This window comes from Uloborus diversus, chromosome 2 (assembly GCF_026930045.1).
Source record: "Uloborus diversus isolate 005 chromosome 2, Udiv.v.3.1, whole genome shotgun sequence".
In the NCBI taxonomy this organism is placed as follows: domain Eukaryota; kingdom Metazoa; phylum Arthropoda; class Arachnida; order Araneae; family Uloboridae; genus Uloborus; species Uloborus diversus.
In genome coordinates, this window is record NC_072732.1 from 155500749 (window position 1) to 155527988 (window position 27240).

Here is a 27240-nt window from a genome sequence, read left to right on the forward strand (position 1 = left end):
GTGTCTCCCAAACTACTATTCAGCGAACATTGCTGCGTCTGGCTCCGAAGCAGACGCCTGGGTCGTGCACCTATGCTGACTGCTGTTCATTGAAGACAAAGGCTAGAACTTGCACGCCAGTACAGCAGCTGGACGACCACTGAGTGGCGACAGGTAGCGTTTTCAGATGAATCGCGTTTTATGCTCCATCGGACAGATGGACGTTGGTGTATAAGGCGTGAAACCTCTGAAAGGAACCACCCTGCAACCATTGCCAGAACGGTCCAAGCTGGAGGCGGGAGCATTATGGTCTGGGGAATGTTTTCCTGGCATTCTCTGGGTTCATTGATCATTGTGGAAGGCACGATGGATCAATACAAGTACGCATCTGTCCTTGCGGACCATGTCCACCCCTACATGCGCATTGTTTTTCCTCAGGATGATGGCATCTTCCAGCAGGACAATGCGAGGTGCCATACAGCTGCCAGTGTACGTGGGTGGTTCGAGGAGCACCAGGATGAGTTTAACCTCCTCCCCTGGCCAGCAAACTCACCTGACTTAAACCCAATCGAGCATCTGTGGGACCATCTCGATCGAGTTGTTCACGCCATGGATCCTGTTAGGCATAAATGCCTGTTAATAACAACAGTAAATAATCCTATCTCATCACCTCACAACACCAATAGTAAAAGAATGTTTTTCCTTACTTATGTATTACCAGTCATTCTGCATGACTGGGGTAAAAGATTCTTATCAGCACTCATTCACATTGGTCGAATCGACCGAATGTTTGGTTTCACTTTTGTACACCTTTGGCGGGAACTCTGTAGTGGATGACGTCACATGGATGCTTCTTGAAGGAATCTGATGGCACGTGTGCTTAACGATAGCAGTGACGAGTGTCCGTTCACGTGACTCGGATATGCTAATGACTCGGGGGATATTTAAACTGCTCGCGGCTTATGTTCTTTTTTTGATCATCTCTCCTCGTTGTAGGCGGTTGCTAGATCGGTATTCAAACTTGCTTGTTTGTGCCGCTCGCCCTTTTATTGAAAATGATGAGCTGGAGTTAGCTTATTTCCAAATGTGTTACTTCATCAAAGTATCTAGTCGATAGTCATGCAATTTGTATTGTAGTATTAGTTATCTTGTGCAAAAGTAGCATGTAGAGAGATTATGTTCTTAGTATTTATTTTTATCATTTACAGCGTGTATTAACTATTTACATTATTTTTTAAAGAACGTCATCATAGTTAGAAATAGTTTGTTAGTCTTATTTCAGAACTCACTCTGCTAGTATCAAAGGAAACATTGGGGAGATATTATTAGATTAGAAATTCTCCCCAACATGGGTTATAGGCCCAGTCCCTTTCCTGTGCAGACCTAGTGAAAATATTTTTTGGATAAGACTAGGAAATGATAAAGAGTTTACATGCATCTGTAAAAAGGCGGGGTTGTACTGCTGCCAAAAGTACATGTACAGTTGGATGGTGTACATTTCGCTATTTTTCAGAAATGTTGAAATTTTTTTTTTTTTTGGAAGCTGCAAATTTGATGACCCATCTGAAAATGAAGTTATTGGAATGTTTGAGATGGGGGGACGACCAAGATAGAAACAACTTAAAAGATTTTACCAAAATTCGAGAATCCTAAAGTTTGAAAAAAAAAATGGCAAATTTTGCAATCCAAATTGAAAAGCTCAATAACAAGAATTACCTTGAATGGGCGATCAACATGAAATTCCTTCTTATGGAACGGAATGTTTGGGAGATCACGAATGGAGAAGAAAAAGAACCAGTCATTAATGAGAAGTCAAATATAACAGAAAAGGATGTGAAAGAATTTATTGTGCGGAAGCGAACTGCAGTCTCTCTAATCTTCTTGAATATTGAACAAAATCTAAGAAAAATAGTTGAAACTATAGAAGATCCATGCGAATCTTGGAAGAAGATAAAATTACATTTTCTTCTGGAGAATAGATGTATGAGAATGTCATGAAGCTGAACCAGTGCAAGAAAGAGAATGGAGAAAAGCTGAATTTATTCGCGGCACGCCTGCAGAGAATTTTCGACAAAATCAAAGTTGTTTACCAGAATTACCCAGAGGATTGTATTTCTTTTAAATTACTGCAAAATTTACCAGAAACGTATCATCATCTGATTCAATAAATTTTGATGAGGAAAAATGAAGATTTCACATTCGAGAAAATCCTGGTTGATCTAATTATTGAAGGAAACCGTCAAGAAATGAAAGAAGAGAAGACAAATGAAATGCAGGTTTTCCAAGTTAAATCTAAAATATGATGTTACAAATGTCAAAAATATGGACGTATAAGAAGCAGATGCCCTTTTGTCAAAAATGAAGACCGTCAAAGATTGACTTCACAAGAAAGAAATAAAAGAGGAAACCAGTACCAATCCCGGAAAGAATGGAGGGAAGAAGGTACGAGCCCAAGGAATAGAAATCGCCGATGGAGTTCTAGAAGGAAGTTACAGGCGCGTCGCCGATCACTCTCAAATAACAGATGTGAGTATCCTTTGTATTTCTTGTCAGAGGCAAATCTTAGTCAGACCCAAGATAAAGGGAGTACATTTATTTTTGACACTGCCGCATCAAATCACTGTTACTCAAATAAGAACTGGTTTAGGACATTTGAACCCCTAAATGATGTAAACATGGCTGTTACCATGAAAAAGCAAACTTTCCCGATTGAGGGGAAAGGGGAAATCAAAGTTAAGTTCGGTAAAAGAACTATAATTCTCAAAGATGTAATGTATTCTCCCCGTTTGAGATGAAATATTTTGTCTGGCACCAAGTTTGACCAGGGTGGTGCAAAATTTAAAGGTGGGGGAGGTTTTGTGGAGGTTCCCGACAAACAGGGATTAATTTTTAAAGCTGAACTCAATAATGGAGTTTATAATGTTAATTGTAAAAAGTTTAAAAATTCTCCTAGTTCTAGTCATGTAAATAAAGTACCTTCTGTAGAATGCTGTCAAAGTGACATTGAAACTTGGCATAAACGCCGTGGACACATAAATACAGAAAGTATTCGTAAAACTAATAATCTTTCAGCTGTTCGTGGCCTACCTAAGTTTAAACATGTTAAATTAAACTGTGATGTTTGTAAATTAGGAAAATTTAAGCGTGTTAGTTTCAAGTCAATTGATAGAGTAAGAAGTACTCAGCCATTGCAATTATTGCATATGGATGTTTGGGGAAAATGTGAAGTAGAGGGTAGAAACGGAGAAAATTATTTTCTTTCCATTATTGATGACTATTCCAAAAGGTGTTCATTGTATCCTATCAAGTCAAAAAGTCAGGTTCCTGGAGTTGTAAAACAACATATTCTGAGAGTCGAAAGATTTATCGGCAAAAAGGTTGTCAGTATCAGATCTGATAACGGGACGGAATTTGTAAATCAGGAACTAGACGGGTTTTGTCAGAATATGGGTATATGAACTCACAAATGTATATACACCAGAGCAAAATGGATTAATTGAGAATTTTAACCGTACAGTAACAAATATATAGTGCACGCGTTTTGTTGAAAGAAAGTGGTTTGCCAAACAATTTTTGACCCAACGCGATGTTATATTTTGTATACACATGGAATAGGATTTGTCATTCAAGTCAAGAAAAGACTCCTTTTGAACTTTACGGGGGAAGAAAACCGTCTGTAAGACATTTAAAAGCTTTCGGAACGACTTGTTTTGCTGGAATTCCATGACAATTAAGAAAGAAACTAGACCTAAAAGCCGGAAAAGGGGTTTTAATCGGATACGCGTTCAATCGTAAAGGATTTCGCGTTTATCTTCCAGACAAAAATAAAGTCATCGAAACAATCAACGTATCTTTCAAAGAGAATTCCTTTTTCAAGGACGAATTTACTTCTGTGCAGGAATCGCGCGGAAAAGAAAATACCCTTTTCTGGCCTCTTTCGCCTCAGGCAGAAGATAAGAATTCTTCGGAAGAAAGCGAAGATTCGAATCGCTTCAGAGAATTAAATGTTGAAAGTAGCTCTGAAGGGGGGGCAGAAAGTTCAGATAGTGAGGGGGATGATTATAGTCGCAAACCAATCCGGGGAGCTAGGTGGATTCGGAAATTTGTCCCTAGACCTGATGGTTCAAGAAACGACGTATATTATTTTGAAAAGGGGAATAACAAAAAATTAAGATCGTTGAATGATGTTCAAAAATATTGTCTTCGTGAAAACATAGCGTATGATCCAGAATTATTTAATTTTAAAGGCAATGATGATTTTCAGGGTGAAGTTTCAAATCAATCTAAAATTTTAACTCATGTTTCCTGACTAGACACAGAAATTCACGTCCCTAGATCATATAAACAATCATCAAAATCTAATGAAAGGGGGGAATGGCAAAAATCAATGGAAATTGAAATAGGCACTATGCGTAAAAGAAATGTGTGGAATTTAGTCAAATTACCAGAAAATGTTAATCCTATCGGATGTAGATGGGTTTATAATTTAAAGAAAGGGGGAAATGGTGCGGTTTATAAAAGTAGGCTAGTCGCTCAGGGGACTAATCAAGTCAGGGGACTAGATTTTGATCTGACCTTCTGCCCAGTAAACTGCTTTAGTACCATTCGCTTTTTCTTTTCTTTATTGGTATCAAGAGAAAATTGGCTACATATCCAATGTGACGTTAAAAGTGCGTACCTATATGCTCCTATTGATGAAATAATATATATGAAACAACCCCCAGGTTTTATTGAAAAGGGAAAAGAAAATTATGTGTGTAAATTGAATAAAGCTATATACTGCCTGCACCTAAGCGGTAGAAAGTGGCCTACTTCGACTAAGGGAATTTTAGAGCTTTCGACTCCGACTCCTTTACCCCAAAAGCAGTCCGAGTCAGATTTTGGAGTTTCAAAAACTTTGACCTTTGACTCCAACTCTTGAACTTCAAAATCAGTCCGGCTCCAACTCTGCAGCACTGCAACAAATTTGAGTTGCCGAGTCGAAAGAAAAAGAACCGACTCCAATTCACAGGGAATTTTAGAGAATTTGATTCCTACTCCAACTTTTTTACTCCAAAAGCAGTCAGACTCCGATTTTGACTCGGAGTTTCAAAACCTTCAAACTCCAACTCCGACCCTTTTACTCCAACTCCGACTCTGCAACAATTTAGGGTTGCAAAGTCGGGAGAAAAAAGGCAGACTCCGACTCTGGGAATTTTAGAGCCTAATACTGATTCTGAACTCGCAAGACTAGCAATCAGTAATTATACACCAAGCTTACAAAAGTAGCAGATAACATACAGTGCAAATCTTTTAATAAGGACTGATTTCGAATGAATTAGATTTTGAATTGTTTCAGCACATAATGTAAATATTTATTTGATTTGTTGATATTATTATTTTGAATTTCAACTCTTAAACCCCGGTTTACCAGAAGGTTTTTAGAATGAAGGTCTTTCTTCCTGTTTTAACTATCTACGTAAATAACTATTCGACAGTTATTAACATTACTAATTTATGTATAATTTTTGCACACATTTCTGGTAGATCGAGACAATTCGTGAAAATTAAAAGTATCATTTTTTTGGGGGGTAAAGTCTGCCCATCTCTGTTCAATTCAAATGAATATGTATTCTGAAAAAATATCGTCTGCTTTCAAAAAACAATATTATCAAAACAGAAGATTAAAGCCAGGCCAAGTAAGAAGAAAACAAAGTAGAATAATTCAACCACCCTATTTTTTAATTTATCGTCTGCGTAAATTTATTTTTATTATATTTTGGAAACAATTAAGAGTTGTTATTTTTTCTGAGAATATTAGATCCACCAAGTGTGTTGTGAGTAAGCGAAAGTTTTCAGCCTGAATTATTGTGATAAGTTTTTATGTTGTGCATCGGTGTAGTTAAATTGAGTGCGTGTGTGTGCTTTTTGAAAAATAGTATTGAAACTTTCTCTATGATTGTTATTAGAAGATTAGCAGAGTTTTGAGAAATGTTGAAAGATCAGTTCTAAAAGGTATCGTTACTGATTATTGTTACTAGCAAAGGCAACGCTGTGAACCTTTTGCCAGTTTTAAATAAATAACGGATACAAATACAGGCCTGTCATTCAAACTCCCCCTCCCCACTTCTTCCCGGATTTAAAAATATGACGTAACCTCATTTTTCATGTATTCCTTGTAATGACGGTCATCTACAAATATATGTTTAAAGAGTTCTCTCATTGACTGACAATTTATGGATTCTTGTGTCTTGTAATCAATGTTTTGAAATTATTTCATACGAGGGCACACTAGTATTTAAATTAAAGCATAAAAGTAACAAATGTTTTTTTTCAAATCTAAAACTTGCTCTAAACGCATCTGCTGTTCACAGGAGCTTGGCGAGAAGCTACTCGCCAACAAAGCAAACGTACACAAATTACTCCAGAGCGGTTAAAATAATTACTAGTTAAGTAAAAAGTGTTTTTATGGAACTAAAATGTTATTTGCACTCATGATATACAATGTTTTATTACATTTATAGGTAAAATCAGTACAAAAATTTAAAAATTATAGGCAACTGTGGGAAATGTACTCGTTGAATTCATATATGTTCTTTTTTCTTTATTTAGAAGTAAAAAACATTTGTACATACCTAAGAAAAGTTACTGGATTTCCTGGTATGACTTTTTCTTCACAGTTTATAATGCTACAATACTGCACTATTGCTATAAATCTAATTTTTCCCTTCTACAGTTAAATGTTTTTATCATTCATGGTTTCAGCTAATGAAAGGAGGAAAATGAGAGGGGGGGCCTTGTTAGGCAAAAATGCCTGTTAATAACAACAGTAAATAATCCTATCTCATCACCTCACAACACCAATAGTAAAAGAATGTTTTTCCTTACTTATGTATTACCAATCATTCTGCATGACTGGGGTAAAAGATTCTTATCAGCACTCATTCACATTGGTCGAATCGACCGAATGTTTGGTTTCACTTTTGTACACCTTTGGCGGGAACTCTGTAGTGGATGACGTCACATGGATGCTTCTTGAAGGACTCTGATGGCACGTGTGCTTAACGATAGCAGGACGAGTGTCCGTTCACGTGACTCGAATATCAGGGGTGATTGTGAGTTCATCAAAAAATACCTGAAAGTTTCAAAGCGAGAACGGGGGGGGGGGTAATCTTTGGCCCCTATTACTTAAGTGCACTTTTGCCATAGTATTAAATAGTTCTGAGTCAAAATATTGTGTACAGTCGGATCCCGCTACAACGCGATCCGACTTGCGCGAGATGGCTATAACGCGAGTTTTTCATGAGTAATGAATTTTTTATTGCTGACGCAAATTGTTCGCTTGCAGCATGAAATTTTTTGGAAAGGAGCGGCGGAGCGTTAGAATGGGTTTCGTCGACACTTATTATTGGTTTCATGAACGGACTTTCATTAATTTAGCATCACTGAAAGCGGAAGTTCACACACTGTATTAGTCTAAACAACGCTTTGCTTTTGTTTATACAAATAACCGCTTTGATTCTTAACAGTTTTTTTCCTTCTACATATGAACGTTGATAAAACAGAATGGCTCCCAAACGAGCACTTTAATCTTAACGGTGAAACTCGCAGAGTAGTGCCTGAGCAAAATACAAACATCATGAAAATAGAAGCGAGGCAAGAAATAGGGGTGTTCCCAAACTGCATAAACCATCATCTTCATAATTTTAAAAATTATAATTACAATTACGACAACTACTATTCAGTGCTATTATAATGCAGTAATGTACTTAATGTAAGTACCCTTCTGTTTAAGTACATGTATCTTATTGATCATAGATTTCGTGCTTTGTAACAGTAATCATGTTAAATAGTAACGATTTTTCTAAAATACAGTAAAAAAATCAGTTCCTTATAAACGATACAGTAATATATAGTTAAAAAATGGTTTGAAACAATTTGAGGGGCGTTAACACATGTCTGAAATAATTGGGTATGCTTATAAAAATTTTCTAAACATACGTTGTTCCACAACGCGAAATTCCGACTTACGCGAGGGGTCTTGGAACGCATCCCTCGGGCAAGTCAGGATCCGACTGTATATATTTGATTCAATTTTTAATGGGTTAACAAAGTTACTTTTGAGCTGGTGTTATACAAATTATCTTGACATTTGTCCATCTTAAGGGATAGGTGTCCATCTTAAGGCTCTTGCAGGTATATTTGATGAGTATTATATAATTTTAAAAAAAATGCGGAGGTAGGGAGATAAAAGCACAAAAAAAAAAAAATATATATATATATATATATATATATAATTCCGGTATTTTCGGACATAAAAATACCGGAAATACGTCCGAAAATACCGGAAATTCGGTAAAATACCGGAACACAATCACCCCTGGGATATGCTAATGACCCAGGGGATATTTAAACTGCTCGCGGCTTATGTTCTTTTTTGATCATCTCTCGTCGTTGTAGGCGGTCGCTAGATCGCTATTCAAACTTGCTTGTTCGTGCCGCTCGCCCTTTTATTGAAAATGATGAGCTGGAGTTAGCTTATTTCCAAATGTGTTTCTTCGTCAAAGTATTTAGTCGATAGTCATGCAGTTTGTATTGTAGTATTAGTTATCTTGTGCAAAAGTAGCATGTGGAGAGATTATGTTCTTAGTATTTTTTTTTTATCATTTACAGCGTGTTTTAACTATTTACATTATTGTTTCAATAAATGTCATGAAAGTTAGAAATAGTTTGTTAGTCTTATATCAGAACTCACTCTGCTAGTATCAAAGGAAACATTGGGGAGATATTATTAGATTAGAAATTCTCCCCAACAGATCCTCAACCGCGTAATCTAGCGCAGCTAGCCACGGCATTAGAGTCGGCATGGCTCAACATCCCAGAGAACACCTTCAGGGACCTAAGTGACTCTCTTCCTGCACGTCTCGCAGCAGTCCGCTCTGCGAAAGGTGGTTATTCTGGCTTTTGACAGATGGTCACATTAATGTGATTGGACTGTGTATATCCTTTCCTACACAAATTTATGTCCACCACAAGATTAGAAATAAAAATGAAAAATGCATGAAATTTATAATTGACACCTAGAAATTCATGTTATTATATGTTACCTTTAAACCAAAATCTTACAAGAGAGAATTTTTCACTTTATCAACTAATTCAATGTCTTAAATAATTAATAGAACTTTTTTACTTGCGACTTTTGTCAGAAAAATGATAATTTTTGTTGCTATTTAACCAATACATTTACCTTTTGCATTAAAATTTTAGCTTGTTCCCTTTGAGCTTCTTCATGAACTTCCTTTTTCTCACTTACTTCGGTTTCTGATTTCTTATTTAGATGCTAAAAAAATATATATTTCATGAACTATTTGGATAATAGATGCTTGCAATTCACAACTAAACACTAAACCAGTAAGACTACGTTATTAAATGTAGTCTTATAATCACTCAAACAAGCAAATAAATTCATACAAATAATTAAGCAGCAATAATAAATTTGAAATTTTCAAGAAAGTTGTTGTTCTCACAAATATCTTGTTTCTTAAAATATTACAAGGAAAAGAATGACAAACAGAGCAAAGCATTTCAATTAGATTTTTTTACTCATTAACTAAGCCATAAGCCTGCAAGCTTCGCAGTATTTTTGAGCAAAAAAAAAAGCATAATCCTACAATGCTGTTTCAATTATTTGTAGTACATAAAGTAAATATAAAATCAAACTTACAAGCTCTAGTGATAAAATATACATAGAACTATGTACAGGCGCCCCTCGTATAACACGGTACTTCTACAACACAGTTTCGAATATTACACGGCACCAAATTTGCGATTATTACAACACGGTTTCGATATTACATGGTGCAAAACTTTAATTTATAATTACACGGTTTTGATGTAACACAAATTTTAAAAGAAGGAATTTCATTTTCGCTCAATACACTGTTAAAAAAATTTATGATAATAACTGTAATAAGTGTCTGTCTTCGGTTCAAAAGTTTGGTTTCCTCGTATAACACTTACTTTTAACTTTTAAGTACATACTTTATTTTTCTCATCGGTGTTCTAAAAGCAAAAAGATTAATATTATTTTGTTTCCAATACATTATAAGAAAACAGCATTAGGATTAAACATAAGCTAAATTTGGCAAATGATAACTACAAAATGAAGTTGAAACAAAACATAAAATAAAATAAATAGAATAATTCTATTTATTTTATTTTAGTTTGTTTTGTTTTCATTGCTCAGACAAACTTTATTGCTGCATAAAAACTCAGATTGCTTTTCTGATAGAATGCGTTTTGTTCTTACTGCAGAAAAAAAGTTGATTAAGTTTCTTCTTGTAGTGCATAACAGTTTTAATTTAAGGTATGTAAAATAATTAAGTTTTATCGTTTATAACAACTCTTCTTTTTAATTCAGTGGGTCTTTGTATGTTCTGGTTTCCAGTTTTCGTTTATATGTTCCATTGAGCCGAAATTTCAGCTATTATAAAATTTGCACCTTGTGACTTGGTTTCCATATAACACGGTACACATTCCTTGATTTACATTACTTCAAGGTCTTGTACAACACGGTTTCAATATAACATGGAACATGGTTTCGATACAACACGGTATACATTAACATGATTTACAATATGTACAGTCATAGAAAAAAAAAACTAAACACTCGATCGTATTCAAAGACTATGGACACTACAGACACGTGAGAGGTGTCATTGTTTCAGGAATAAAAAGTTCTACAAAATTATGTTAAAAAATTGTTGTTAACGGGTCGTCTTCATATTAAAATGAGCATCAACTTCAAATTTTTCAATGAGAACCCCCTTTTTTTATCACATATTTGTGATCAGCATCCGTTTTTAACTTTGTATGCAAAGTTTTGTTTAATTTGATCCAGCCGTTACTTCAGAATCGAGTTTTGAAAAATTCCTCTCGTAATGTTAAAACGTATTTTGATATTTTTACTCATAACACAAAAACTAGATTAGGCACGGCAAAGATTGTTTTTTTATATCAAAATATGAATCGACCCAATAATAAAAACGCCCTTTACAACATCTAAAATGTAATTTTAGTTTTTTTATGAATTATTTTAATACTTTTTGAAAAAAATATGATCTGAAACCATATTAAATTTTAACAGAAAAACAATCTAGAAGAGCTTTTGTGCGGAAATCCAAAATTTGAGCTCAAAATATTCAGTAGTTTTTGCACTATGCTTAAAACTTCATTTTTTCTTACTTTAGGGGACCGTATACTTTTTTAAAACAGAAATTATGAAAGTTGGTTTCTTCGTAAAAAAAGAAAAAAAAATGTTCAACAAAATAAGCAAACCAATTATAACATGGTTTTTCTACATTAGAGTTACGTCTATGAATTTTTTAAATGCATAAATTCATTCCTTGTCTCAGCAGAAAAACAACACAATATTGCAACCATCAGTTTTTTGTGGATATCATTCAAACGTCAATGTGTAAATAATGTGAAACACTACTTCATTGTTTAATAAAAGAATATTTTATAGAAATTTTTTTATTAAAAGATACACTTAAAATACTTCTGTTTTTTTTCTCTTGATAAAAGGAAAAATTATTGCCTTGTCTAAATCGGGAAAAAGCACTCGAAAAATAGCCGACAGTGTGAAGTTTCACCTTTAACAGTATCCAGATGGGTCAATAGGTAATATTTGCTCTTACATAAGTTTACTGGTTTTTAGGAATTATTATTATTATTTTTTGTAAAGTATTTGAATAATTTTCAATGTGGTAGGAGAGGAAATTTTAGTAGCAGTAGAGGACCGCGTGCTTTGAGCCTCATTCTGCACGAAAGTAGTAGTTGTAGCTAATTGTGAACTTTTTTTAACAAAACATTAATTTGCGTGTTAGATTAAGTTGAGTTTTTGTCTATTCTTAATTATAATTTAAATACTTTTTTTTTCTATTTATTTTCTCGGTCATTGTCCGTGCATTTCACATTAAAACTATTCTCGTAAGACAAAGATAAAATTTCAATTTTTTTTTTTAATAACGTGGAAAAATATCGACCCAAAAAAAAAAGAGTTGTAAAAAATTATTGTTATCAACTTCTAGATGCCTATCTTATTAAATGCATGTTTTTCAGAATCCAATATCTGAATATTCGGCTCCACCTTTATGACACTGGCACTCTAATTCAACTTTCTGGTCCTATTCTTTAAGCAAACAGCGGGCCACATGGACCAGCTGCGAGGGCTGAATGTGGCCTGCGTCTCCACTGTGGTCTGGTTATCCCATTCGATGGCTGCAGAGAGTTCTAATAATGAGCACAACAGCCCTGCACCGAACAGCTGGATTAACCGAACAATGAAGCAGGTGTCATGTCATTGAAGCCGAGAGTGCTTAAAAACTGGTGGATGAAGAAAATTTATCTCACCAGTGAGATGCCGTAAACATACAGCAAATAAATTTACTTTACCTACCAGTTTATTCACACTCTTAGCTTCAATGAGGTGACTTCTGCATCCCGCACGATTAGTTTCGATTCCAGTCTGCGAAATCTGTAGCAAGGACGAAATTGTAGTATCTGGATAGATTAAACTGATCTGTCCTGGGTATGCTTCATGTAGCTATAGCAATATTGCTGCGCCAGCTTATACCCTCGCACTATAGGAGATGTTCATTTGCAAGTATATAGTACGCGATACAAAATCAAATAATACTAAGCTTCGTGTGCATCTGCTAAGTTACAAAATCGGAGAAATGACAAGAAGTCTGATTTCGGTTCACCTTGGTTTAAGCTAAAATAACTTTTGTCTTTTTAAATCACGGGTTGGACCATGTCGAAACTTGTTGCTAGAAATAGCATTGGGAAATTACTTTCCTAAATTGTTTTTGAGAGTCATTACATGTTTAACTTAAACCGCCAATTGTGTTATGCTTTTTTAATATTACCACGCATTATGATCTTCCGCATCAAATTTGGATTTGAAACAAATTCTCTTTTTTTTATTACAAAAGAGCCGCTAAAACAATTACCGTGTTTGTCCACTGTGTTAATTTATATAATCAAATTTTTACCAAATAAAGTTTGAGTATGAACAGTTTGCTCATTAACGGGTATTTATATTCTTCTGTTTCTGTTTTATTTTTCAAATTGATGCTTCGTTCATTTTATGTATATAGAGCAAATTTTCACGGAATAAATAAACCTTGTTTCTCTCGTGTCTCCAATCTATTTAATGCAGCAACTTCCCACGTTGTGCGGTACATTTTTTATATTTTTGTGTGATGGCCCAAACTTCTGCCGATGTTATGCGAAATTAAAAACGCGCAATTCCGTTTGACATCAAAAGACTTTCTATTCATTCCAAAATAAACCTGTAACATAGGTGCAATACATATATCAAACATATTTGCATCATGATTCTAGGTATAAGGTTTGATATTTACATTTCTTTGAGGCTAATTCGCTGAATGATTATATAAGCAATCCAATAGGCTCATATTAGAAAAGGCAAAAAGTTCCATTAATTTTAATTTGTCCTTATTCAATTTACTAAACAACGATCTATACGATGGTCTAGTCAAACCCGGTCCGTCATTCTTAGGTTAATCCTGAGAGACAAAAATCTGTAAATATTTTAACTTTTTTTTTTCAAAAAAAAAAAGTTTTCGACCGTAAATCACTTTTTGGCGCAACATTATTGGCCCAAAAAGTTTCGAATTACGGAAAAAGAGAGAATTTCAAAAGATCATGAATTGAGCTGGATAATCTCGATCTTGTCTTTGTTTACATTCCGTTACTTGATAAGCCGTGACCTTGAAAGAAGCGTTTTCAATGTGGTGACGGTCCCTTAAACGTTTTTCGTTAATAACTCCTGTTCTACTGCACGGAATGCAGTGAAATTTCGTACCCTGGCTGTATTTTGCGGTCTAAACATAATTATGTAGTAAAAAATAGGGGTTCCCATTTGAAAATCAAGAGTTGGTGCTCGTTTTGCTTTGTATATGGTCCCTTATCAAAATTTTACCAACGTAGTTTTAAAGAAGACTTTAAACCAAGTCGGATGACACCTTTCTTTCCTTTCTAGCATGTATAATGGCCGAAAAATTAAAAGTGTTTCGTTTTTTTTATGACTGTACATGATTAATTAGGTTAAAATATAAGTAAAAAAACTAGTTATAAAAAAGCCTCATGTAACACGGTTTTGATACTACATGGAATGAATTAACCATGTTATACAAGAGAAACTCTTGTAATCAATGCAGAAAAATCAGGAAACGAGAAAGAAATAATTACTTGCAACATTTCCTCTGAAAGATCTTTCTCATCTGATGGAATCATGGTTAAATTTCGAAAGAATGAAGCATCTTGATTTCTAAGCTGCAACAGTTGAAAACGCTTGTTATTTTCTATTTCTTCTGAAGTACAAAAATCAAGTTCATCTTGAAATGGATCCAAACGGAAATAGTCGGTGCTTTCTTCAGAAATAGTATCACTAACACCCAAATCCTTCAAAAAAAAAAAGGTCAGTCAATCATAAAACTGGAAAAACATGCACATAGGATAATAAATTACAGATGATGTTTTTCTAATAAATCACATTTGAAAGACATTAGTTAGAGTCAAAATCCTTGTTGAACTATAACAGAATAAGCTTCTATTAAAATAATTTAGGTAAATACATTTTTATTACTCCATTAAATAATACTGATAAAAATACAGTCATACTCATTTATAGCAAAGTCATGTATGAGGAATTTGTGGCCATAACATAATATAGTAGAGTCCTGAAAAACTGGGGCTGTTTGATTCAAGGTGCTTTATTTATATTTTGATGTTTAATTTTCTTAGCTAAAAAATCGATTTGAATAAAAATTTGGAAATCAAAATTTTTCACAATTGTAAAATTCTCTAAACTACACACAGTAAAATAACAAAAAAGTTTTGAGGTTGATGACAATAACACTCTTCAAGTGGCGCGAAACATTCATTGATTACTACAGATTGATTAAGATATGTTTTGGAGATGATTACTTGATATGAAAAAGAAACTGAATCTAACATTGGTTGGCCACAAAGAACTTGTAAACATCCATTTTGGAACATTCCATTATAATCAAAACGGGAGGTACTCAACTAGATGCCGTACAAGTTGAACATGTGAAATTTTGACTTTTTATGCCTGAACGTTTTTTTGCTTTTTACTGCATGCACATTGCACAAGTATGCACATAGATACAGACATCACAAAAAATCTTGACAAATAAATTTGAAGACAGTCAAAAATGCATTTTTTGGTTGCCTACAAGTTAACACCCATACATATACAGACTTCAAGAGCAAGCCATTTGTATAAGTGTAATTCAATAGAAATTTGTTTAAAGTTGAGCAACAAAACTATTTCTTTTTTTTTTTGTTTACAAGGAAGAAACAGATGCACATTCTTATGTCATCTGAATAAATATAAAATTGTAAACGCTAAGAATTTTCTAGAAAATCCATTTCTAGTAATCCGAGCGACGTGATTTCTGATTACCTTGCATTTTTGAGATACTTACATAGCTTTCATTCCCCTTCACCTTTTATTCTGTATCATTTAACATTTTATAATGAAATTATGGTTAAAACAAAATTTTTATTTGTCCTCTTCGACTTTTTGACACACAACCTGCTTTTAGTATACCAAAAAAATTTACTCAAAAAGTGGACATTACAAATAAGTGTCTGTCAAAATTTTATTAATAGCTTAACTTGAAAACAAAGAAAGCATTTTTTTCTGGAGCAATCACTAATGTTTATTGCTTTCACTTGACCATTATTGATGTTCCTTTGATTTTTCAGAGTACCAAAATAACAAGAACATGTCTAGCTCATTGTTTTCAATATTTCTGCTGCTTGCTTTATTCATGTTCCCACCCCACCCCAAGAATTAACTCAAGCAGATTTTATATTGAAAATGAAGGGGGGGGGGTAAAACAAAAATTTTTCAGGAAAAACACCTCTCCTTCATCTAAATGCAAAAATTTAAGAATACTAATTCATATAACTTAAGACTGAAAAATACCCTAAAGGTATAATCTTTATGATAAGTGTACAGGTGCAAATTGGTCATAAAACCATAGCTTCATTAAAGGATCCTAATTATGATTTCTTTTTGTATGAATATGTATTAAGTATTGTTTAATTCTTTCTTGTCTTATGTTTATTTAAGCCTTGTTTTACGTTCATCATTCCATGTGCTTTAATGTCTTTCATCTGTTTCTTTAATGAAGCCGGCAACTATATAGTGGTCAGAAGATTTCTGTGGTACTATGTGTACAAGTTACTTTGTTGTTGTTCTGTTCTTAATTTATCTCTTTATAGTAAACTAGTGGTACCAGCATGACTTTGCCCGCAGTTGAAAATTAAAAGGTCATTCGGATCACCTGTATATTTACAAATAATGGATGACGAATTTCTTGCCAATTGGCTATGTTCATTCGCTCTCCCATTCCACGTCAAGATAATTTCGTAATTTACTCGCCCATTTTATGACAATTTTGCTCCGGAAAATGTTCTTAAAATTGAAATAAAAGAAGAACAAAATCAAATTTTCGAAAAATCGCTTCGAGGTGCACACCCCCATGCTACAAACTAACTTTGTGTTAAATTTCATGAAAATCGGCTGAACGGACTAGGCGCTATGCGTGTCACAGATATCCAGACATCCTACAGACATCCAGACAGAGAGACTTAGAGCTTTATTATTAGTAAAAAGATAAAAGTATGGTTTCAAAAAAATTCTGGAATGAAATCTGTGGCGGACTTGCAACCAGGAGACTCCATAGCACCTACAGCCTTGAAATTTTGTACAAAATTACTTCGAGCCTTGGGGGTGTGCACCTGGGTTTTTTTTTTAATTTGAATCAGTTTTTTGTAATTAACTTTTTAAGCTCAAATTTCGCGTAAATTATCTATTATTGCCAATTAATGGGGTGAAAAATTACTTGCACACATTAATATTATATATCGTTGGAAAAGGCAGAATTTTCCGTGTTCTGCGCAATTTGTTTCAATGCTCTAACTAAAATACGGGGGAGTTATTTGCAATTTTTGCTCGAACTTTTTTAGGCTTAGCTAAAATTTAGGCACTACTTTCTTTATTAAACGTATCAGTAAAAATCGAAGGAATTGTCCCACAGTTTTCTTTTTGACACCACTGAAAAGAAAGGCTTTTTTTACTCCAGATCTAACTCGACCTATGGTAGAAAAACTAAGTTTCTATCTCCAAAGGAAAAAAGTTACAAGCCGTTAAAAATAAAGTTGGAATAATTCATCACCATTAAAATTATTGATGTTTTATTTGGCATTGCCATAGTTACATCTTTTCAATTTGCATGTTTCTTCTTTCTTATTCACAAACTTTAGCAGTTTCAATTTTAACGGAAAATTTTAGACTCAAATCAATTCAAACCTCGAGTTAAAAAGCAAAATATATCACTAGAGACCATGAATATGAAAGCAACTTTTTAAACTATTAAACTTTTAAATGCTCAGAAGCCCCTTAGCCCTTACGGCTCTGCAAGTTGGCGCAAGTTATTTTGAAATACAGGGAAGGGGTGCTTTTTGTTCCAAAGGGAGCTCATAATGCGTTTTCAATCTGTTTCTTTTTAATTGACGATTAAAATGTTTGCGAGTCAAACAAGATTGCAAAGCAATCTTCGGGAGTGGGTGAGCGTTAGCAAACAGGGGACAGAGCCCCCTAGTTATTTAAATATATACAACTTACTTAATTAATCTGTGTGATAAATTAACAGTATTCCTTATATTACATAATCTAGAAAATCATCAGTCATGACCAAGTGCGAATCCATTCTATTTCATTTGTAGAAACAAAAAACCCTATCCTAGCACTCTGAGAAAGGTAAAAAGGTATTTTGGCTAGAAAGTTCTACATTATATCAATTGTAAATTTTTCCAACTTAATAAGTCTAAAGTTATGAATCAAAAATTAAATTTTCGTACATTTTTTAAACTAAAGTGTTTTTACTTTTACTATTCAGTCATTGATTTTGAACTCATTGCTTTTAACAGGTTGACAAACTATACACAATAACTAAGTATAAGAAATTTGAAATAATTCATAATTTATAAATTCAAAAAGCCACATACATAATTAATATCACAATCAGAAAGCATTTACAATTTTACAATGTTATAGAAGTTTATATGAAGATTAAAAAGAATGTAAATAATCATTTTTGACTTTTTTTATTATTAGTAGTAAATTAAAAATTACTTGAAAAATCTGGAACAATTCAAAATTTTCTGGATTGTGAGGATCCAAGTTAGAGTTCTTTATCCACCTGAGCAATTTAGCAATGCTGAAAAATCTACCAGAAGTTAAATAAGACAATGAAGGTCCAACTCTTGCATCCCTGAAAGAGTAAATTTATTATCATTTTTATTATTAAGTTGTGATTCCTCGGTGATTTTTTTTTAATTTCAAAGAATAGTATCGCCAATTTCTACAAGGCATTATCATGAAGTAAATACATCAGACCTGAGTAAAATGAAATAAACAGCCTTTTGTTCTTTCCTGAGCATTTTTTACTCATATTATAGAGCAAAGCATTTTTTATCCTTTTTTTTTAAGTGAAACTTCTTATGCGAGGGCATTGAAATTCTGGTCCTCAACCTCTTGGTGCGACAAAAGTTGCACAAGCACTCTTCTCTCTTTCTTTCTTTCTCGTTGTCAATGGTTGCGCATACTGCGTTCAGGCACCATGGTGATTACTGAGTACTGAGTAAACTGTTGGATATCAACAGAGCATCCATTGAAACGTATGCAAATAACCAATGCACTTTGAGTATTGTTTATTGTTCTCGTTGTTTATACTCTATTTTCTTCATTAAAACATAAAATTTTACTGTGACTATTCCTAAGTCAGGTGCAAAAAGGACAAGAGTGTAAGTGAAAATGTGTAGGGGAAGTGACAGTTCAGAATGTAAAAAACCATATGTAATGAAACAACAATTGATGCAGTTTTCTCACGTTTCTCCCAATCCCCCAAACCTCAAAATGAGAGCCCCCTAAAAAAGAGAAAACATCTGTAAAACAATTCCCCTAAAATTTTCAATAAAGCAGTCTGTGACATGACTCAACCATCGCAAGCCTGTTGGGCACACCTGGCTTTGCTTATATGTTTGTGTAAATGAGGTAAAAACTTTTATACTCCACAACATAGTCATAAAGATCTACTCCAAAAAATATCCCAAAACATTTCAACTGCACTTTTTTTTTTCTTGCATTATTACTAAAATCAATAAGCTATTGCTACATATAACATCAAGTTTTCAAATTCAAAGCATTTATCATAAAAGCTTTGTATGAACATAAAAGGACAGTTTTATGATATAACAACTAAAGAAAACCATTAAATTCGTGATTATTTACCGATACTTCATAAACTCACTTCAAAGGACTTTCAAGGAATGGTGGGACAAGAACAGCTCCATCATCAGACACACCCCAAACTAGACTGCATTTCAAAACACCACTACTTAGTAAGAAAGTCTCTGTGCCATTGTGAAACTTGAATGATACACCTTTAAATAATTAAGTAAGATTTGATATCTTTATCATCTAAATTAGCTATACATATTTTGCTTTCAGAATGTGCAAAAAAAAAAAAAAAAAAAAACTGTGTAAGGTGCATGTCAAAAGTTAAAGCACTGACATTAAAATTAATTTCAAAGCAAAATGTATAAAGAAAATATGTATGATAAATAATACATAAGGTAATAAACAGAACATATGTTGGAAATGGATGCAAGTTTATAGAGGACACTGGATGGTGCCGGTGTGCACTGTTAGCTTTCAGTCTGGAATTATATGTTGTAGAGTGAACATGTAAATGTTGTCTTCCTTACTAATATTATAAATGGGAAAGTGACTTTGTTTACGTAAAACCGCATGATGTTTCATAACACCTCAAACATTTGTTTGCTTATTCAGCAAATTAGAGTTTAGTAAATAGAGCTGGCTGTGTATTTCATGTATTTTTTTGTTTGTTTGATTGTAGTTCTTTCACGCCTTAACTACTCAATCGATCATCATAAAACTATTTATAGACATAGTCAGGGGTGCAGAAAAGAACATAGGGTACCTTTTATCCAGAAAAAAAGTATTTTTAAAAACAAGGCTTACCTTGATTCTTAGACTTATTGTTGGAACTCCAGTTTAATTTTACCTCTTTTAAATAAGTTCAGTTTTAAAAATTTTCATATTTGAGAACATAAGAAAATATTATTTCTGTTTATTTTGAGTTCTTAAAGTTTTTGAGTTGAAGAAGCTATGATTTACGATATATTCCTAAAGTTGGATAAGAAAATCATAAAATAAGTTCCTCTTTTAGACGTACGCATTAATTTTAACTCGGCTTTCAATTACAAATATAAAAAATAAAATGAAATAAAACGACATTTTCAAAACTTATTTCATGGGCAGAATTACGACAATGTCGTCGTGACAAATGTTAAAAAATATTTGTGCTACAGACATTACAAAAGTTGGATTAAAATGAAAAAATTCCGCCAATTTAATTTGATAAAAAGATCATTAAATATTATAAGGTATTAAAGTAAAAATTATTCCGCCAAATTAGAAAAACAACACGCTCAAGTAACATTAAAACTACTATTAAAATGAAAATTAATTTGCCAAATCCCTTTTTTGTCTCCTGTCTCGCCAGGCAACTATGTTAGAGCATTGGCAAAATTATTTTAAATTTTTATAAAACGTTTAATTTTCTTTTTCTGTTTTGTGTATGTGTTTTTAAGGATTAATGATGCTAATTAGGATTTTGTAGAATTAATCTTCTTATTTTAATGGCGACAATGGAGAACATTTTTTTTTTTGCTTCTTTGTTCTTTATGCTATCGGAGCTTTTACTGATGAAGATTTTTGGAATTAATCATGACGTAGATTTTCAGAGGGAGGTCAATGTTATTTGAAAATGCTGATATCACAATTCTAATAGAGACTTTTGGAAATGTTTTTCTTTCTGTGTTTCCAAATGTGAAGTTTTTTGCACTATTGTCCTCATTTAAATCTGAACTTAAAAATTAAATTAAAAAAAATTGTTGTGCTTACTCTGATTTTAATGGTATTTTTACTCTGAACTTTTGGTGTTTTAAACATGCTATTTAGAAACAGTTGATTTCCTTCTGATGGGGATTTTAAAGGTTTGATGCTCTCACTCTAAATAGACATTGTTAGAATCTGGATTTTTTGTGACTGTTAACCCTATTTTGGGACTCTTCCCATTACAATTTTAGGTGGATTTCTCCTTATTTATTCAGGAGGGACAATCCGTCACCTGGACACCATTTGATGAGGATCAGGATTGTAAGGGAAATGTTTGACTTTATTTAAGAATTGTTAACTTCAGTCAAATTGGAATTTTTAAGAATTACCGGTACTAACTTTTTTACTACTCCTATATGTCTTCCTGATTTATATTGTGTAATTTTTGTGTCTCCCCAGTTTTGTCGGCATTTCATTTATACATATGACGGAAAAGAAGAAAAGGAAAAAAACAGAAACATGGTGAGAAAAAATCTCATTGTAAAACCACAAATATTTAAAATATGCATAAAATGCACATTTTTTCACATACATGAAATACATAAAAGAAATAGAAACAGCATTTTGAGAAAAATATTCTTACCACTTCCAACAGAAGCATATTTAGGTGACACGTATTTATCAGAGCTAAACTGGTGGTCAATAAGTTTGCTGTTCAATGCAGTTTGAGAAACATTGGGAACAGGAATAAATAACTCCGCAAAATGATATCCACTAAAGAATCCACTTTCTAAAATCTATATAATGGGACAAAAAATTATAGAAAATGTAGATATTATGCAATTGCTAAAACTTATCTTTTAAAAGGAATTCTTTTTAGTGAGTATGATTCCTTTAAATACATTAAATTTCAAAGAAAACAACTTTAATTTAGTTTTAAAATAAAGTAATTATATAATTGGCTGCTGAGAATTATGTACCTATAACTTCTTTGTTCATTAAGCACAAGTGGAAATAGAGTTGCAATAGATTCAGTTGCTTAATTTTCCAAATTGTTATTTTATTTATTTTTTATTTTAAAAATGATACAATATCTACGTTCTCAACCACAATTTAAAAATTTATTGCAATTCTGGAACAATACAGAGAATTGGAAAAAATATAAAAAATGAATATTTCTGTACTTTTACAGAATGATTTCAAACTAAGTTCGAGTCAGGAAACAAATGAATCCAGTTTCAAAAACTTGAGGGTACTGTTTTGTATGAGCACTTTAATTATAATTAGTGTGTTCAAAGTACAACAATAGCAGAAACATTTTGAAGGGGGAAAAATAAATATAATAATGATATTTTATGTTTGGGGGGAATGAAAAAATACAACTATATTTTTAAAAAATATTACCTCAATCTGCAAACTCTGAGGATACTGAACAATTTGAATTTTAAAAATCTGTCCCCATACTGCCTTGAAATCTTGACTTAGACTTCTACAAAAAGAAACTGAGTATTATTCAAACACAGTAGAGATTGATATAAAATAAACAAAACCAACATTACAACCAGGACAAATCATTCGGAAAAAAAAATTCTGGAGAGATAACTATAAGTAAGTGATTATAAACCTAAAATTTTATGAGAACTGAATAAATACCTTTGTGCTTGAAAAGTAAAATAAGATTTATCAACGTTTTATCTCACAAAGTTGCAGATCAATTTCGGTGTTACAAGGAATGCCTTTTTCAGTGCAAAAGAAGTGAGCTTATGAATGAAAGAGCTCACTTTTCTGCATTGCAAACGATGTCTCGTACAACGCCGAAGCATGTGTATTAGGTTGAGTCGAAAAACTTTTTTTTTCTAATCAATTTCTAATAGCGCAAAAAATTTGCACATTGGCATCCTAATAACGAGGAAAATAATAAAAAAATTTATAAACAATTTTTGAATATGCGCAACAGTCCTCAAGTTGAGAAAGAAATAGAAAAATCGGCAATTTTTAAAGACATATATTTTTTTCAAAAAACAAAATTTACTTCATTTCTGATTGTGTAAAAAATACACTTTGTAATTACCGAAATGTACATAAAAATCTTGAGAGCACATTGTAGATCATTTGAATTCCCACAGAAAGCCTTAAAATGCTATTTTTAAAGTAAGAGTCATATTATTTCAAAAATTTAAGCTGATATAAAGCTATAAAAATATACTATTAAACATCTGTTTTAATGCTTTACATGCATTTCCATATCTTGAATATTTGATACTCACTATTGTGTATTTGATATACACTCAATCGGTAGAGAGGTGAGCAAAACTAGTGACAGAGAATGAAGGAAATTGTCGCAAGGGTGAAAACCAAGAAGGTTTTCATAGTAAATAACAATCAAATCAAGAACATTTGATACGAATTCAGAATTTAAAGAACTTCAGCGTAATGAATGACATTCAAATTGGTTGGTTGATTGGTTAGGGTGGTGAGTGGGACTCAACTTGCTGCCACCGCCACAGGATTGCGCCCATTATTTAAGGAGTCAGGGGAGGGGGTCATTCCTCCCCTTCCCACCTTGGCTTTGAGAAATTAATGTATGAACTTTGGGTGGGTGTGATTTTTGCTCTTTTCCGTTGTAACTTCCATTGGATTTGCCCAACCCCTTCCCCCTGGAAAAATTTAAAATGGCGGAGCTGCATGTGGTGAGTGCTGAGTCATTTCATCAGAAGAGAAATGTATTTAAAACATTAAAACAGATGTTTAATAATGTATGTTTATAGCTTTATATCAACTTAAGAATTTTTGAAATAATATGACTTTTACTTTAAAAATGGTATTTTAAGACTTTCTGCGCAAATTCAAATGACCGACAATGTGCTCCCAAGTTTTTTTTTATACATTTCCATTGCCACAAAGACATAAAGTAAATTATTTTTTGAAAAAAAAAACTTCTCAGAAAATTGCCATTTTTTTCTCAACTTGAGGGCTCAAGTGCGATTTCAAATTTTTTTAATAATTTTTTTAATTATTTTACCTGTTATTGGGATGCCAATGCACAAGTTTTCCGAGCTATTAGAAATTGATTAGAGAAAAAAGAAACAATTTTCGTCCCACCCTTATGTGTATGCAGTAATATGCAATTTTGTGAAATGAAACGTTGTTTTTTCTTATTCTACTTCAAATTTTATGTAGTGTTCCCGCTAGGCCGTTTTTGAAGGGCGCAGCGCCCTGCCGTTTTCCATATCAGCAGAATGCGCCCTGCCCTTCTTTTAGATCTCGAAATGCGCCCTGCCCTTCTCAAAAATAAGAAATTGCACCTTGTGTTTTTAAAAAGATGCCTCAACCATCGTTTCGACCTGCCGTGATATAGGGGGCAATTTTATTTGTCCAGCGATCATTTGTAAAAACGCCCATGTCTTATCCTTGTTCCCAGAATTTCACCCTGAAAACGGCCCCATAAACAAAAGGGGAAGCAAACACCTAGGCAAAGAAGGGATGAGATTATCAGAATTCAAACAGGCTTATCAATATTAAACAAAGGCATGTTCTTCCCTTCTACTAAGGGTGGTGTTTTGAAAGGTTGTGGGAAGGAGTAGGGTCTTCTGGGAAGGGAGAGAGCTTTGTTTCATTCCTCCCCATCCTTGATCTTCTGAGAATCAACAATGAGCGAGGGAATAGGACATTTTCCTAACATTTCAGCCCTTTGTGTCCGTTCTTCGTCTGCACGTGGAAATTAGGCTTAGCTAATTTTAGCGCATTGCTAGTGATTCTGTAGCAATCTTTTCACATCTGTTTCTGGAAAGTTAACTTTCTGATTGTTTCCTAAGAAGAACATAGTACAAAGCTTACTGGGCTAAAATGCAAAGGTATTTTTTAAACATCTTGAATTTTTAACCCCCATCCCCAGCCCAACTAAAAAGCCGTTTGAAATGGAAACATCGCATTGACAGGGCGTTCATTCAATTCTTTCCTTTTTGCTAAGTATTTTTATTATCTGTGTGTGTGTGTGTGTGTGTGTGTGTGTGATTCATATAACAGATTATTTAAAACACTTATTGACATAATAAAAAGCATACTTTTGACATACTTGTGCTTTTTTCTAACAAAAATAATCTTGCACTGTTTCTTTTTCTTTTACAGGGTGGCGACAGGAACTGTGAAAAAAAGTTCCCTGACTTTTCCCTGATTTCCCTGATTAAGTTCACCAAATTTCCCTGATTTACGTTACCAATGATAATAGTTTTCTTTCTTTGCTCTACTTGAAGTCCGTTGTATGTTTGTATAAAATGCAGTACTTTAAACGTTTTAAGTTGTGTAAACTTGTTGAACTAAAGATATATTTTAAAAAGATGCTACTTTTTTAATAAAATGGTTTAAAAAAAAGACATTTTGGGGTGGGGGGACCTACAAAACAGTATATTAAATTTTTACACATGGAAAGATTATAGAAAATTTTAAAAAAAATACTTCACTTCCAGAAACCACTTAGCATAAGAATTTTTAGAAGCTATTAAAATGACTTTTAAAATCATATGTGTCCTTATGACAGAACTAAAAAGTAATTGAAATTATTTTGAACTAAGTTTTTAAACAGTATAATAATTGTTGCAAGAATAACAAGTAATAGTATTCTTATATAACTAATTCACATATTTATGCAAAACAGATGAAACCATTTGACATCCATTCATAGGGAGCTTTTCTCTAATCAAGAACATAGGTTTTAATGAATGAATACAGCATTTTAACAATAAAAAATAAAGATATTTACTTAAGTACACAAGTTAACTCTATTTCAAATGATTTAAGTATGTAACGAAAAAAATCTTAGATTGCTTTTGTAACAAACAACTTTGAAATACAAGGAAAAAAAAGCAATTAGTTCATTTCAAAATATATAAAAGAAGAATACAACTTGGTTATAAAATTAAAGAATTACTTAAGTCTGAAGAAAAGAAAACCCTGACGATCTGTGGTGACAACAAATAGTATAACAGCAAAAAACAAAGTTTTTTTAAATTGAAAGTTTAATTTTAGCAATTAAATTAAAAATTCGAAGAAGTTTAAGCTTTTATAGTATTAATTCAAAAATCAAAGATTTCTTCTTGAAATCGTTACAGTACTTAATTACTTCGAAACAATGAAAAAAGGCAAAGGAGCTAAGGCATTAATGAAGGCTTCCTCTTTGCCAGTAGGGTTGTTTATTTTACGTAGCATTGAAAGCGTAAAAGGAAATTTCAAGCTAGGTAAAATAAACTACCTAACAGACATAGAAGCAATCTTAGGAAATTCATCCTGTGGTTAATAAGTAAGATTCAATACTTTGATGTTGAGGAAAAAAGATGCACAAATATGCGGTAGTGTACAAACACACCTCATTAATTTTACCTTTTTTTTTTTTTTTTGAACAGATAATTGGTGGAAAATGCGTAGGGAGTTAGAGTATTTAATTTTGTAAAGTGAAAAAAAAATTTTTTTTTTCTTCATAAAATCAATTTTCCCTGATTTTTTGTTATTTTTTCGAAATTCCCTGATATTTCCCTGATTTCTGCCTGATTAATAAAGTTCCCTGACTTCTCCCTGATCTGTCGCCACCCTGTTTTATAAATATTATACAATTGATTTTTTAAAAAATCAGATAATTAAAATGCTGAAATATTAAATTTTCACAAAAATTGTCTGAGATAAAAAATCTTAGCTTGGCCCAAGCTGCTTATGCATTGCATTTAGGAGCGCATACATCTGCCAACACATTTGTGTTATGAATTTGAACTCCAAGACTAGGAAATAAAGCTAAAATAAAGTCTTTTTAGTTTTGCAACTTGCTATCACTGCATTTTTGAAGCACTGGCACACAGTATTTTAAGTTAATTATTCTATTTGAAGTGTAATGTATTTAAAAAAGGAGAGAATTTACTCATCAAAATTTTGATGTCTACTAAAACACTTAATGGCACAATGCACATTACTAGGCAGTTTCTTTGTTAGGAAGGGGAGATCAGTAATTAAATACTGTTTTTCTTAAATTGAAATTCAAAGGCTTTTGAAATGCCTAGAATTTTTTTTTACTCTTATAGGTAGTTAAAATTATGGCCTGAAAAGTGTTGAAAAACACCCAAAGCCAAGTTTCAGCATTAGCTAAATGTTCCTATGGAGTGTGGAAAATGTGCTTAGCTTAGTTGGCATTTGTGTGGGGGGGGGGGGGGAAGCTAACCCTATTTTGAAGACAAGTGCGTTTTCTG

At 32.9% G+C, this 27240-nt stretch overlaps 1 protein-coding gene across 1 annotated transcript in view; it reads right to left on the minus strand.

The window, feature by feature from the left end:
- LOC129216608 (coiled-coil and C2 domain-containing protein 2A-like) overlaps positions 1-27240 on the minus strand; it is an 88025-nt gene that overhangs the window by 46287 nt on the left and 14498 nt on the right. The window contains 5 exon segments of the mRNA XM_054850825.1: positions 14239-14451; positions 18221-18359; positions 19398-19530; positions 21654-21807; positions 22415-22499. Of these exon segments, the coding sequence (XP_054706800.1) occupies positions 14239-14451; positions 18221-18359; positions 19398-19530; positions 21654-21807; positions 22415-22499 (724 nt within the window).